We start from the raw sequence: 14,065 nt of genomic DNA, 5'->3' as shown, positions 1-14,065 counted from the left end.
ACGCAGGAGCAGAGAAGGGCTTACTTATATTTGTAATTATATAAATAGCTCATGCTCCTCCAAGGCAGGAATCTTTCAGCGGAACGCGTTCCCCGTGATTTATTTCTGATGCCCACGAATGCCCGTGCAGGAACACAGGGCGTGGGTGCTAATTCTAAGCCTTTCCGTTCTGAAACAAGCTGTGTCAGACTACGTGCCGCGACAGCCTCATTCTTTGCAGAGAGGATAAAAACTTCCTTCGTCACTATTCTCTGAGACCAAAAAGAGCAAGACACTCTGGGGGACCTGAAACATTAATTTCTAATTTATGTGTTATTTTGATTCTTCAGTTACCAGCTTTCCATGCAAACACCAGCATGTGAATGAGTGAGTGGGTGAACAGACGAATGGGTGGGGGAATAAGAACTCCAGGGACAGAAGAGGTGAAAAGCACTGCTCTAGAAACTTTCATAAATGTTTATCTTATCTGATCCGAAGAACAAATCATAAAAGGTAGGGGTTATTACAATCATTTTCTCTTAGGGGAAGCCAGGGTTAAGCAGAACTAAAAAAGGGACACCTCATCACACACACAGTGTGGGTGGATTCCCATTTTTTTTTTATCCTCTGGTATTAGATTATCTGCCTTTCCTTGCTGGGCAGCCCCTCCCCCACTCCCTGCCCCCTTTAGTTGCGGGATATTCATTTCATCGCAATAAAGCATAAAGCTGCTGGGGAGATCAGCGTCAAACCCTCCAGTGAGGGAAGCACGGAAGTCCTAAAAGCTTTTTCTACATTTAAATTCATTCCTCTTTGAAGAAATGAAGAACTTTCTGGAAGAAGCCTTGGGCATGGGGGTTACAATACAAGCATTTTACATGACTTGTATATTCTAATTATTCTGGAAAGGGAAGGTGACCTCTCTGGCGGCTGTGAGGCTGCCCGCCACCTATAGACCCCGGAGCAGTACCTGGCTGTAGTTGAGGATCTTGAAGACAGACTCTGAGACAAAGAGTATCTTCCCTCGGTCACATCCTACGACAAACAAAAATCCATCTGCTGCCTAATCAGGAGAAATGGATAATCAATTTATCACACTTTAGGAAACACGATCTGTAATCACTCTGATCGCAAATAAGGATTTCTTTGGTACGTATCCAAAGCACGGAACTGCGCTCATCAACCGTAAAATTCTCTCCACGGCAGACATATCTCATCTAATGACTACAAGGGGACAGTCCAGCTGAAGTCATTTCTTCAACGCTGAATTCACTTTAAGAATTCTCCTTGGAGAATATGAAGGTTCGGCAAAGTCCTATTTTATTGCTTTAATTGTAACGGTCTATGCAGAATCACAGACTCTAGGATTGGAAGGAAACTTTAAGATCAAAATCCCCTCTCCAACATCCTGGCCACCATCTGTCCTCAACTTGGACACTTCCACTTACAGAGCGCTGTCTCAACATTTGGGGCGGTGTGTGGTTTGTTTGTGGTTTTTATGCTGCGGGTCTGGGGAGGCGCTGGGTAACTAGCATTGTTTTTACCCCCACCCCCAAAGGATTCCAACGTACACAGGGTTGAGAACTGCTGCTCTCAAATATCATTCCTCCATCCAGGGCCGGGCTGCTTATATCCCGAGAGAGACAAAAAAGCAAAGCCAAAACTTCTCCCCTACATTCTTTTTACCTCTTCTTTACTTTAAATACAGGTAAAAATCTGAAGTCCCAGTGAAGGCAGGTATGGAGACAAGATGCTGTTTATTGGACTGAAGTGGATAAATACCAAAGTGTCCGAGAGCTCAGGCTCCATGGTGTACACGTGTGTGAATCCTACCCACGAGTCTGCAGCTGGACAACTACCCAGCTCCCACAGGGCTCCCCCCCGCCCCCCGGGATGGGGAGGTCACATACCCGCTCCTGTGCTCGCCCCTACAGTTCTGATTCAACATCTTGCTTCGTTCACTAGTCCTTGGTCTGTTCTTTGGCCAACCCTAGAGAAACTCTAGTCCCTGTTCCACAGAAGGGCCTTTGGGGATGTAACTGAGTTCAAAGAACTCAGAAATGAATTCATGTGCCAGAGGCCCAATAATGGCGCATGCACCTGAGCGGAGACGCAAGCAGGAGGGGCTGAATCACTGCGGCTGAGAATGAGGGAGGCCGCTCAGCCGGACGGGAGCTGCGGGTGGGCTTTTCCCGAGCTGGCCCTCGGTGCTAGCAGGGGGACAACATCGGGGCAAGGGACGACAGTGGAGAGGAAGAGCCTGTCCCAGCCCCATCTGCTGGAAGCCCCATTCTGTCAGAAAATAAGGTATTAATAACTTTGCCTTCCCTGGCAGCCCATCTCACACCTAGCAGGAGTGCTTTGGGGCTTTTTGTTGATGAAGTGAGGTGCCACAAAAGGGGCCTGTGACATCCTGGAGGGAATGCTGGGCCTGAAGCCCTGACCTGAGCAAAGTGGGTTCCAGCACCTCCAGGGAGAGAGTGGGCTGCAGAGGCCAGCATAGGGGAGGCTCAAAACGTTCAGGCTTTCACTTCGCCACCAGAGGAAGGAGCCGGGGCCCAGGGAACAGCAGACGAGCAGAGACTAGGAGGAGGCCACCACCAGGGCCGGGCCACAGGAGGACGAGGGCCGGCTCACTCTCGGGGGAGGACAGGGTCAGTTATAGGTGACACAGAAGTCCTGGGGGGTCTGCCTCGTTTTCAAAACATGGCGGGGGGGAGGGTGGAAGATCGGACGTTACAAACTAATCCGGCTGACCACTCCTTGACGCTCTCTTCGCTGAAGACATCCTGAAAGTTCTTAATAAAGAAAGCAGTCGGCCAGATGGGCACTGGTAAGCAAGAGCAGAAGTCCACCTTCTGCCGCCAAATGTTTCAAACCCCATCTGAGCGGACCCTGCCTTCTGCTGAAGCAAATTCCTGGGACCTGGGCAGGAATTCCTGGAAGGGGCAGGCGTTCTGTGGTACGTCATAGCCATGGATACGTGCCAGGGAGGGGAGCAAGGTTCCAGCGGGGAAGACAGATCAACGCTGATGCCTTTGGGCACAGAGGCACAGGAAAGGCAAGGCCAACACGAAGCATTTAGCTTAAGCAGCACTGAAATCCTTGCGGGCATCGGATACGAAATTTAGAGAAGTTATTAAGCATTCATCATTACAAAAGGAGCCAATTCATATATATTATATACATAAATACGGAAAAATATATAGATGTGTTATATAGAATATGAACTTCACGTGTTTTATATATAGGCGTTCAAAACAAAACACATTTGTACATGTACCTGTACATGTAATTTTTTTTCCTTAAAAACAGCAAATTAGGAGTATGGCAATCAGGGCCAGCCACGTTAATTCGTGGGGCCCAGTACAGACTGGAAACGCAAGGGCACTTGTTCAAAAACGAGGGCCTTCCAGATGCCAACAGCAGAGCGCTAAGCCAAGCCCCAGGCCACATGCGGCCGCGTAGGTTATGCACCCGTGAAGCCAGCCCCGGTGGTCTCTCCAGAGATGCTGCAGACATGGTTTACATCTTCATTCAGCAAGGCTCCCCTGAGAACAAGGACATCTTCATGAAGAAGGATGGACAGAGGCGGGCAGATCTGTGTCTGATTAACCGTGCCCTGAGGGTGGTGGCCAAAGGGCCACTCCGAACTTGTGGACGCCCTGGCCCCCGTCTAATGTGTTTACTGTTGACTTGGATTTACCTGGAATGGTGCCATGCACATAAAGCAAAGCCTCAACAGGATCTGTTGTGTTAGTGCATGAAAGACACAGAAGGCAGGCCTAGCAGATCTATTAAGTCACAAGAGGCTCCAAAGGATCACGGACAATAAACTGCAATGTAGGACCATCCGATAAATAGATTTTGACAGAAATAAAAGAGAAGTTCAAAAGAACTCAGTGCACCTATACGGGATAGAGAACACCTGGCCGAACAAGAATCTACACACACGAGATGGGGAGGGACAGTAGTACAGCTTCCCAGAGCGTGGCACTCATATGATGGCTCTTTGGCAAAGAACGCACCAGAACCATTCCACCCCAGGCCAACCAGACCACAGCTGAAGTTCTGTGCCACCTCTATAGGAAAATCTAGCCAACGGATGTGGCTCTGCAAAGTGTGTGTGGCAAATGCTGACGGCGGGCCAATTCCTAACCCCCTTCTCTCTTGCTGGCCTCTGCCACGGAGACTGGACAAATCTAAATCCTTGGCCTGAAGCTAGGGGTGATCAGGTAACATCTCCTGGAGAAGCTGACATCTACTATGAAGCTTTCAGGAAGGCGTATCCTTTCTCGATAGGAGGGACAGCTGGCCTGGACCCTCCCCTGCCCCTGGTTTCTGGCTAGCGGCCATGCTGAGGAAACAAGCTGTACGCTGGGTCAGCAGGGCTGTCCGAGAAGACAGAAAGAGCCTGATCCGTCTGCCCTCGTTGAGCCACTGCGCAAACTCCTTGTGGCCCCGCCGCGGGACCAGCTACGTTTGAGAAACGCAACCCTGTTTGTTCATTAGGTCATCTGTTCCTTGCAGCGGAAAGCTTTCCGATTCAGACAACCTATCAGGAGGGGACGGATAGAGAACACTGGAGTGAACACACAGACCAGATGCACAGAGGACCGGAAGGCAAAGTAGAGCCGGAAATGATGGTGACGACGGAGTAGCCTGTATCCTAAGGCTTGGCAAACGCCTGCTCAAAGAAACGGGCCCAGATGCCGTCAGGCCTTAGCAAGCAAGGCCCACCCTGGCTGTGGGGGGTTGGAGGCTGCTATCGCTCCCAGTGAGATTTTTCTAGTTTCCTTTTTACAGTTTGCAAGAGGACGTGTTTCTGAATCCATTTGTTTCTCTTTAGTTTCCAAGTGGATCTCACTCTCGCCAGAGGCAGACCTAACGCTGCACGGCGCCACCTCAATGGCCTCTCTGCAGAGACGAGCAAGATGAAGCAAGCGCTTCAGTCAAGAGGGGAAAGCCTCACCTCCCCCATTTCTTCTTCTCCTCGGGCAGAGGAGTCTCTGGAAGCCCTGTTGCTTTGATGGGATGCTGGCGTAAAGATGTACGCGGAGGCTTTGTGCGAGCGGTTAAGTGAGGAGAAGGGAAATTCTCCGTTGTTAGCAGTCTCCGCCCCTTTCTAAAACCTTCACTCAGGAATGGGATGCTTAACCACCCATTTTTAACAAAACCCTGCCTCCTCTGAGGCACAGGTAGCCCGGGCCTTCAAGCTTTGTCTAAGCAACGGTGGAAGGGGAGGAGAAAGACCCCAGGGAAGGAATGTGAAGACCGTCCAGACAGACAGACGGAGGCGGAGACGAAGTGGGCCTCAAAGGGTGTTCAGACATCAAATTCCCACACGTGGGCACCTCACTCAGAAATGCGTCAAAGTGTGGACAAAACCATCACCTGATTGCAACATACCCTGAGAATGAGGTGTTTCAATTCATCATCTGACAGAAAAGTTGGTTTGTAGTTCGCTTCTGTGTATGGATTGGTGGCACCTGAGGGAGGGAAAAAAAAAAAAAAAAAGAAAGAAAGTTGGTACCCTTTCTACTCAGGTAATGTCTTGTTCCACGTCACTGCCTCCAACCTTCCGGATGTGGCCAAGTCCCTACCACCCGGGACTGCAATCTTATCTTCTTTCTCCTCAACAGACACAGGGGGCTAGAGGGGGCTTCAGACAGAACCCACCGTTGCCCACGGGGGACCTGACGAGTTTGCTCTGGTCACTGTACGGGAGCCAAGAGGTAACAGACCGAAGTAAAAATCTGTTTCCACGAGAGAAGGCAGCTCTGGAAACCAACCCACAGAGGCTCCCGGAAGGGTCCCCTCCTCCCAGGATCTACATTAAATGGGTTGTCTAGCAGTCCCTCAAATCCACGCTCCCAGCCTGCCTGGGAAATCATCCAGTCTGCCAGGCCCTGAGTAAGTGAATACATTGTAGAAGGCATCTAGTGGGAGTTCTTCATCAGGGTGAGGCAACAGAGCTTGGCACTCCTTCCGTGAGCCACGCTGGCTCCTCTAGCACGGAAAGGGGACATTTAAAAGGCCGTCAGTCTGGCATCTTACAGAACAAGGCCAGCAGCGAAGGACCTGGAATCTGCAGAATGGTTAGAACAGCGAAGCAATAAAATGGAAAAGATCCGTAACCATTCCAAGTACCGTAGTGAAGGAGGGAGACAGGATGGGTCTGGGATTTTCAGATCAACCAACAAGGCACATACAGAGCCGCATCCCTGTTCTTTACGGTAACTCGACGTTTGTCACTCGTTTCCTTCCACTTTAAATTTTTTTTTTTTTTCAACGTTTTTTATTTATTTTTGGGACAGAGAGAGAGACAGAGCATGAACGGGGGAGGGGCAGAGAGAGAGGGAGACACAGAATCGGAAACAGGCTCCAGGCTCCGAGCCATCAGCCCAGAGCCTGACGCGGGGCTCGAACTCACGGACCGCGAGATCGTGACCTGGCTGAAGTCGGACGCTCAACCGACTGCGCCACCCAGGCGCCCCCCTTCCACTTTAATAAGACTTAGCTTCTAGTAATCGAATCTCTATCATCTTCACTAATAGGAAGCTTTAGATGCTATTCTCACAGCACAGGACATAACATGGCCATGTCTGAATAACACTCAGAAGTCAGACAAAACCGACCACTTCTTATTTCTGGTGGCTTTGGGGAAACATAAAGACTCAAGTCTTTTACCACGCAGGTCACAGGTCTGACTAAGCACCCGCTTTCAAATTTCCTCGGACGGTCCAAGACTGGCTATGGAAAATGCCAGGAACAGCATTCGCTGAAGTTGCCCGATACACCGCAGATTCCTCCTGTGGTTTGGGTAAGTCACTTCCACATTTCTGCCTGTTTTCTCACCCACCCCACATTCAGAGAAGAAGGAAAATTCTGCCTCCCTCACAAAGAGTCTATCTGGCTTGGGAAAATTCCAGGAACATGAAAATATCATCAGTGTTCATCCCTGACAGTAAAACGCAGCAAGAACCATCAACCAGTGACTCACTCTTTAGAGGAGCCATGAATTCTCCTCTTCAAAACGGAAACAGACTTTTCTGTGTCACACTGTATGGGTGGGGTCCAGGCACACACATATGCCAAATGGACATCAGCAGTGTCCTCTTTGGCGTGCGTGTAGCCTGATTATCATGTACACATGCAGACACGTGCACAGAGCACAGACTCTACCCGTCACGTCTATTGCTGGAAATTACACGCCTGTTACTCAAGGCTACACATTGGCCAACGACTGACAGTGCCTTGGGGACTCGGGAACATCCTAGGCCAGGGTGCTAAAGTTTCTGGGCAAAGGCTTGAAGAATAAAGCCCCAGGTCTCACCTCGTAATGTTTTCATGTGCTGAACAGCCATCCTTAGCACAGTGAGCTTATCTAATTTCCTGGACATGGCATTGCACGTAGGTACCAAAGACGCCAATTCGTCAATAAAACTGTTCATTTTGTCCCGACGCCTCTTTTCAATCTGGCTGTGAGCTTCCCTGAACAACAACAGGAAAAATGATTTCTATAAAACGAAAACGAGCCTCATGGAAGCGATGACAAAAATAAGTTAGAACTGCTTTCGACATTCGCCGGACTGGAGCATCTTTAGAATTTGTACAGTGTTTTGAACTAGACTTTTCTACTGAAGTCACCAGAAAAGGGGCTTCACTGCCACGTCAGTATTACTATTTTTTATGCTTAGCTCATATTCAGAGACATAAAGAAATGTCTTCTCAGAGTTAACTCTACTGCTCATTTCTCATTTCTTTTCCTCTTAGCCTCTGTCAAGTTGGATTTTAAGACGGGTGTAGAAGGAAAGCGAAGGGAGGTGGGGGGTGCAAAGAGCAAAGCCTCCAGCACAGCCACTGGGGGGATCCTGTGGTCCCTCGGTGATCTCTGGGGTCTGTGAAGACCCCACTGTGTGGCCTGTCAAAGACTCACTGACCGAGTCACCAGGTAACGGACGCTGCCATCTTTGGACTGACGATGACCCCACCAAGATACAGCAGATGCCACATCTGTCCCAGGAGCTTCCTCTGAAGGCTGTCACACTCCCACCTCCCGGGAGTTGCTGCCTGCCGAGGCAGGAGGGCGCATTCACGGGCACACACGCTTTCCCTGACTGGCTTACCCCTGCCGTTCGGGACTGTCCCCCGTGGCGGCACGTCAGCAGTGGAAGTGGAGTTCGCTGCCAGAGCAACAGGGCCACCAAGCAGGACCTCCCACCAAGGCTGGGCTGAGAGGGGAAAGCTACCAGTCTCGAGTGAGTGCAATTCCGCAGCTCCGATTCTGTGTCATGACACAGCCTCGGATGGCCCCGGGGCTACTGCAGGAGAGCGGAGGGCCCACATGGATGGGGTCAGCGAGCATGGCTAACGGCACGAAGGACTGAATTAGAGAACCTCCTCGAGGGAGCAGGCAGCCCCCATGCCTGGCCTTGCGGCGCAACACGGGCTGCTTCGCGGGGCAAGGCCCAAGAGCAGAGTCACTGGGCTCGGTCTCTTTGGGAGGGCCCTCCGGTCAGCAAGGGGCAACCCGCTGAAGATGGAGGAAAAGCTTCAGCCTTAATGGACTTCCTGCTACTTCCCAAGTCCCCTTCACGTGAAACGCGCTTCGAGAGCCACGAGTGAAGTATGGAGAGGGCGAGGGGCAGGCAGTCACATCAAGCCAAGGCCCCCACCCCCTTCCGCATCTCCTAAAGGATGCTTAGACGGACAGGGACCAGACAGAGCCGCCTCAGCGGTCCTCAGAGGGCCCAGAACCAGGACAGTTTACAGGGAGAAAGAGGGTCCATGCTTACCTTGTTTTGGGTTTTGTTTTTAAATACTTTTTGGTTTTTAAGTTTATTTTTATTTATTTTGAGAGAGAGATAGCAAGCAGGGGAGGGGCAGAGAGAGGAGGAGACAAAATCCCAAGGAGGCTCTGCACTGATATGGGGCTTGAACCCACAAACCAGGAGATCGTGACCTGAGCTGAAATCAGGAGCCAGATACTTAACTGACTGAACCACCCACGTGCCCCTACCTTGCATTTTTGATCCTTCCTTGGTGCTCTGTATATTCTAACCTGGAGGGGGGGGGGGGGGAAGAAAAAACAAAAGATAAAACACAATCCCTGGGAGACTAATGGCAAAGTTATACAGCTCTGTTTTCTTCCCAGTTGAATTCATTTCCCTGCTTAATCCTGCTCATCTCTCTCAACACACGAGGGCTCTTGGCTGTTAGCCACTCTGGGGGCTGGGGGCTGCGGAGACCATCTTGAGCTCCCAGGCTCAGAGGCTCCTAGCTTATCCCCAGTCGAGGACATGGGTGAAACCCACACCAACTACACAACATGTAATTATATAAAGAAAATGGCTATAAAGGATGAAGTTCATGACTAGGTTCATGGTACCTTCCGTGAGGGTCATCTTTGTCCGTGTCCATGCTTTCTCTGAAAAAATGAGAGAACATAACTATTTGTTAACAAAGACATACAAAACTGTTTCTTACAATATAGAAGGCTCTCATTTATCCAGAAACTAAGTAATCAGAAAGCTTAAATAGCCAGTGTTGACTATCGACTTAGAGTCCAACAAAGACAACTTGAACCTCCTACACAAGGACTGCTTCTCCAGAGTATCAAGCAAAAGCTAGGTGTCGTCTCCGAAGAGTTTGCACGTTAACATCTTTTACAACATATTTTGAACATCAGGAATAGACAGCATTATGGAAATTCTTAATCAGAGTATCCAAATAACTATACTACCTCATTCCCCTCATTGTTCTGGATAAATGAGGTCCATTCATTTGCAAAACATACCAAGCCTCAAATATACGTGTGCATACATATATATTTGGGGGGGGGTGGTGAGGTGAAGAGGGGGAAACCAAAGTACCCACAAAGAAGCACTGAGCAGAGCCCTCAGGCAGCTTTTCAAAGGCACTGCTACCCAATGTTCTGGTTCTCAGCAAGGTAGGGAACCCCCAGGTCCGAGGAGCTGGGATATAGGGCAGGAGAGGGGCTGAGGGTCCTGGGTCACCAGCAGGGATCTACCTCCCTTTCAGAGACTCCAGAGATCCAAGTTTCAGGGCACCTTGTGGTTCGGTAGAAAACAGATGGAAATCCTCCAAGGAAGGAGTTCCAAATCCTCCTGGGGTGAGCTCACACCCTTCTCCAGCCCCTAAGTTTACCAGGAGGGCACTGACGAACACCTGAGCTTCTCTTTTTCTTGTATCCTATTAAGAACAGAGGGATGTGGCCCTTCAAACAATGTAGTCTCAAGGGCAAAAACAACTTTCCCAGGGGCACTGAATCACACTGTGGGCATTCTAGAACAGTGGTCCAACCAGGAGCCCTTGATTTCCTCATGGGCAGGGAGTTTCTGTAGCTAGTCCTAAAGCTCAGAAGCAATCATTCAGGCCACGGAGGAAAACGAAAACTCCCCCTCCCTTTTTGTCTAGACTCATGTGTGGTCATGGAGGCCCAGATGATCATCCCAGGTGAAGAGAGCTCCGCCTGACCGATCAGACTTTAGCACATTCAAATTACAGGGAAAGGGATCATGGGTGCCTAATGGGGTCTCCATGAATCACAGAAGATTTGCAAACAGGGTGCATGAGGGAAACCTGGAGGTCTCGGGTGGGGACAAGGTTGGAAACCACAGGTTGAGAGAGCAGAAGTCTTAGAAGGCACCAGTGACTCTATCAGCACTTGCCTAAGACAAGTGGTCCCTGGAGAGCGTCTCCTGGCCTCCCTGCTGGGAGTGACTACACCCTCTCCGTACTCACACCCACTCTCCATCCCCTGGGCGGTTGCTTGCTCAATCATCTGGGGTCACTTACATATTAATCATAGCACCTCCTAGTGGGCATCTGACCTTCAGCCACTGTGCTCCCCAAATTCGACCTGTGAACTTCAGCAGAAAGGACATCTGCTGTAGGGGAGACACCTCCTTGGAGATTTTCCCTCATTAAACAAAAGAAAACCTCTTAAGTGGACATTTGGATGAGATTCCACGCAGTTGCCTCAACAAAACAAAACGTGCCTTTGAGTGTTCTACGCAGCACCCTACTGCCTGGGGGTTTGTACAGATACAGAAGAGTTGACTGGAAGTGTGCAAATTTACTTACTCAAAAGAAAAGTCATCAAGTCTAAAAAGAAACAAAAGTACTATTTAATATAACAGGTACATACTAATTTAAATAATGTTTCAGGACAGTATCAGTGTTCCTACAGTGTTTTGGGAGAGGACCTGTACTTATTCCTTCTACAAACACAATGAAGCGGCTGAGGTCTTCCTCCGAGAGAGGCCCTCCGGCAAAGTTCTCTTTGAAATCGCCGAGATTACATCCATAGGCTTAGCCAGCTTGCTCAAAGGAGCCAAGGATGACGAAGGAAGGGGTGAAAGACCTAACTCGGCTTTAAGGTTCTTCCTTTTCCCTTGACGTGGAACAGTGTGGGGACAGGAGGGGGTTCGTAAGTGCCTCAGCAGTGCTGGAGGCTGCCTCCTGCTGACAATCCACGGGGAAGAGAAAGAAAGAAAAAAAAAAAAAGCCAATCACGTGGCCACCTAGACTTGGATCTTTCATTTCCATCCCTTTGCACCAAGAGGACCCCTTCTTCCAGGAGGAATGGTAGATGGCCCCTCGATGTTCCGGAAACGGACACCAGGTTTGGCCAGAGGAACATGAACCCTGAAGGGCTTACTGGTAGTCGGTGGAGCTGCCTTTCCGCTTGCGGTTGCAATCCGTGCCGCCGGGGCCCAGGGGGCTGGAGAGGAGGTCGGTGGTGCCCGGGGACATGAAGTCACTGATTGTTGAAGAAATGTCCATTCTCTGGTCGGCCATTGGAGGTTGGGACCTAGCACAAGGAGGCACAAAGGCGCATTTGTTGCCACGTGCTCTTCTCACATGGTGGCGGGCCAGGGTGGTCTGGTGGAGGGCCGGGTACTTGTGTATTGCACTAACACCACTCCCACCCAGCCAGCTGGAACAGGGACGTGGCAGAAAGGAAAGAGCGTCGTTCAGACTTCACGAGTTATGGCCGAGCATTTAGGTTCACCTGCTCACTGTTCTGGTGAAGACACAAAGCTCAGAGAAACCGGGTGGCTTCTCCCGTGCTACGGCAGAACCCAACACGCTAGGAGTTCTCGCCCAGAGCTCCTACCTCGGAGGGGACCTGCTATTCCCTGACGGTTCGATTTTCTTCCAATCTATAAAGCAAACAGGATTCCCTAGTTATCTTCGTATTTTTGTTACAACTTTTGAAAAAGTGAGGGGAAAGCAGAAAATATCCTTTCTCAGACTTGAAGTCTCTCTTGGGAGCCAGGAAAATATGGTCCCTCCCTATCACCGGGCCAGGCAAAAATCTGTCCCATCTTTCCCAGCTGTCCGTGGTACCCCACATCCCCTGCAAGGAAAAGCTGCATGAGGATATAGAGACCTTGTAGAAAACTTTGCAAAACACCTTGAGAATTCACATTTCAAAAGCGTGGAGTCAGCCGGCCCAAAAGAGAGGCTGACAAGTACCTTGCAAGGGACTGCAAATCCAAGCCGAGTTGAGAGGGCCGCGCACTGCCCGAGGACGGGCCGAGCTCCACACCACGTGACCCGGGCGCTCACTCCCTCTCCCTGGGCTCAGGTTGCTTCATCTGCAAAGCAAGAGGGGAGACTGTGAGGCCGTTTCCAAGACGATGGTCACGGCCACAGATTAGTGCACCAGGGTTAGGAGTGGGCCAGCTTTTCACTTGCGGGGCCACTGCTGGAGGGAACATCTTTGTGCTCTATCCCCAGGCAGCTGAGCTATGATCTCTTAGGACAAATCTAAAAGCATGACAGAAGGGACCGCACATAGTATGTCTGGGTACATTCTGGAACACCGTGCTTCAGCAGAGCTCCAATAATTTATATCCCCAACAAGAGTGCCTGTCAATCTGAAGAAAAAAAACAAATCCCCATTGGTTTTTACTTGCATTTTTAAATGATTACGGATGGTGTCCCTATGTTTATAGGCATTTCTCTGGTTTCCTTTGTGCCCACTCATGTCCTGCTTTTCTACCGTATTTTCTTCAGTACGGACGGGCCTCCTAACTCATGTTCACCTGGACACCTGAACCTGCTGGAAGGAAAGCACACAATGAACTAGCTGCCCTCACTTTCAATCCACGACCTCTCACCACTGACACCAGTGCTGCCGGTGGCCCTGGAATCCCCTTCTCCGCTCCTGGGAACATCACACCTGCTCTTTTGTCCCCATCCGTACTCTCAGCTGATACTTTCTGCTCTACTTCACTGAGAAAAGTGAGCACATCTACGGCCCACCTACAAGCTGCTGCTTAGGACCCTCTGCCCCCGAGGGGTGGGGACTCTATCCTCTCCCACTACTGAAGACCAGCACTCCCGAAGTCTCCCCCTGCCTCCGACCCTGCACCATCCACTTTCCCCCCTCTACTGGATCACTCTCCTTTGGATAAAAACACACAACTCTCCTCTTGAGGAAAAAACAAACGCTTTGTTGAACTCTACGCCCTTCTAGTCCCTACCTCATTTCTCAGTTTCCAATTCCTTTCCTTTTACTTGCTATAAACCAACTCAAATTGGGCTTTTGTACCCATCATTCCAATAAGACAGCCCCCGTTAGGTTCCCCAGTGACCTCCTCGTTGCTAAATCCAGTGGCTGGTCCTACATTCCCTCCCTAAGTGCCCCATCCCAACACCTGCTGGAGCTGATCTGTCCCTCCTCATTGGCTCTCGGCCTTGGGGAGGCCAAGTTCTCATTGTCCCCTTCCGCTTTACTGGGGCACCTGTCCCCTGATGGGGTCTTTTGTTGGTCCCTCCTCCTCTCTCACCCCTACATTGGGGTCCTGCGAATGTCATCACACTTCCTGTGTTTATACCCACTTCCTAAGAGGTCTGTGTACTTTCATTGCTTTAAATATGATCCACGCTAGGAGAACTCCCAAATATATACCTCCAAGCCTGGACATCTCCTCAATTCCAAAGTTATGACTGTTTCCCGGATGTCTCCCTTTGAATAGACAACAGAGACCTCAAACTCAAGTATCCAAACCAAACCCCTGGTCCTCCCCAAGCCAGGCCCCCTCGTGAT

General features: G+C 50.2%; 1 protein-coding gene across 18 annotated transcripts in view; it reads right to left on the bottom strand.

The window, feature by feature from the left end:
• Positions 1–14,065, bottom strand: part of ARNTL (aryl hydrocarbon receptor nuclear translocator like) — a 99,407-nt gene that overhangs the window by 18,966 nt on the left and 66,376 nt on the right. For 13 of the 18 annotated variants that reach the window (XM_042959321.1, XM_042959323.1, XM_042959324.1 and 10 more), the window contains 7 exons: positions 12,487–12,608; positions 11,666–11,818; positions 9,371–9,409; positions 9,002–9,043; positions 7,316–7,473; positions 5,389–5,468; positions 950–1,042 (listed from right to left, as the gene is read on the bottom strand). In XM_042959321.1, the coding sequence (XP_042815255.1) occupies positions 950–1,042; positions 5,389–5,468; positions 7,316–7,473; positions 9,002–9,043; positions 9,371–9,409; positions 11,666–11,805 (552 nt within the window). In that variant the 5' untranslated portion in view covers positions 11,806–11,818; positions 12,487–12,608. The other 5 variants (XM_042959335.1, XM_042959336.1, XM_042959327.1 and 2 more) reach the window with 4 other exon arrangements.

This window comes from Panthera tigris, chromosome D1 (assembly GCF_018350195.1).
Source record: "Panthera tigris isolate Pti1 chromosome D1, P.tigris_Pti1_mat1.1, whole genome shotgun sequence".
NCBI classification, from domain to species: domain Eukaryota; kingdom Metazoa; phylum Chordata; class Mammalia; order Carnivora; family Felidae; genus Panthera; species Panthera tigris.
Note: the sequence above shows the minus strand (reverse complement) of the source record. Positions and strands in the feature narration are given on the sequence as shown.